The 995-nt window shown below is 40.4% G+C and overlaps 1 protein-coding gene across 1 annotated transcript in view; it reads left to right on the top strand.

The window, feature by feature from the left end:
* Window positions 1-385, top strand: part of LOC121557830 (neuronal growth regulator 1-like) — a 7723-nt gene extending 7338 nt beyond the window's left edge. The window contains exon 6 of the mRNA XM_041871300.2: window positions 1-385. This exon is cut by the window's left edge and continues 108 nt beyond it. Within this exon, the coding sequence (XP_041727234.1) occupies window positions 1-86 (86 nt within the window). The 3' untranslated portion in view covers window positions 87-385.
* Window positions 386-995: the final 610 nt, after the last annotated feature.

The following is a 995-nucleotide window of genomic DNA, read 5'->3' as shown; positions in this document are numbered from 1 at the left end:
ACTACCAACTGAAAGACATGTTGCCACGACGACACAAGAACAAACACGTGGCGCACCACAACGGAATGGATCAGTCCAGCATGTAGAGGAGGCGGGACTTAGAGAGAAAAAACACACCAGAGTTGGTTGGGGACAGAGCATGTGAGCAGAGTTGAGCGTTTGGAAATCCCGATGAGAGGTGCAGCGCTCCATGTCCTTTCCTATGGCTCCCTCACAGGAATAAAGAAACACTACTCCAAACTCACTCCATTCATTACAATCACAATTTAACAAACACCCATCTATTTTTGTGACTACCTGGACCTACCAGTTTTTTTTAAGTATTGAAACCGAACCTTATGGATTTTAATGAAAAGTATTTGAATAAACATGAAACGGTGAATGTAAGAAGCGAACATCATTTCAAATAGGCTACATGTCATATTAAACACCATATAAACACTCTAAATAGGTCAGGAGCCAGACAGGGAGCCTAAGAAGGAACGAAAATGAATTATTTAGGATATATTATTTCAATTATTTCAAGGCTGATAAAACACACAGGTGCTAAATCAAGATGACTTACAAAGATGAGGACCAAGAGCAAGAGAGGGAGTGTGGTGATGTAGTGTCCACTGTTATGTGTAAGGCTTGGATGCCACCTGCTGGTATGGTTCTAAACATTGTTCTACGCGCGGGATATAGCAGTTGTTACACGCGCTGACTACATGAAACATCCACAACTAAAGAAGCATTGTGGAATCTGAAGACACTTATCCCAAAAGCATGATGGTGTATTCCATGATTTTGGAATGAGATGTTCGACAAGCAGGTGTCCACATACCTTTGGTCATGTAGTGTATCTGGTTACACTTGCAGACAGGCGGAAAATCAAATGCTACGTTTTTCAATTGCATATCATGTTAATTTCAGTATTTATTAACTTCCATTGCATTGTCTAATTCACTCAGTCATCATAAAGTACCAAATAACAGGATATGTGTGCAAAGCAAGCA

The sequence above is a fragment of the Coregonus clupeaformis genome, unplaced genomic scaffold (assembly GCF_020615455.1).
Source record: "Coregonus clupeaformis isolate EN_2021a unplaced genomic scaffold, ASM2061545v1 scaf0087, whole genome shotgun sequence".
NCBI lineage: Eukaryota > Metazoa > Chordata > Actinopteri > Salmoniformes > Salmonidae > Coregonus > Coregonus clupeaformis.
The sequence above is the reverse complement of the archived record's forward strand: the minus strand, read 5'-3'. Positions and strand labels throughout refer to the sequence as shown.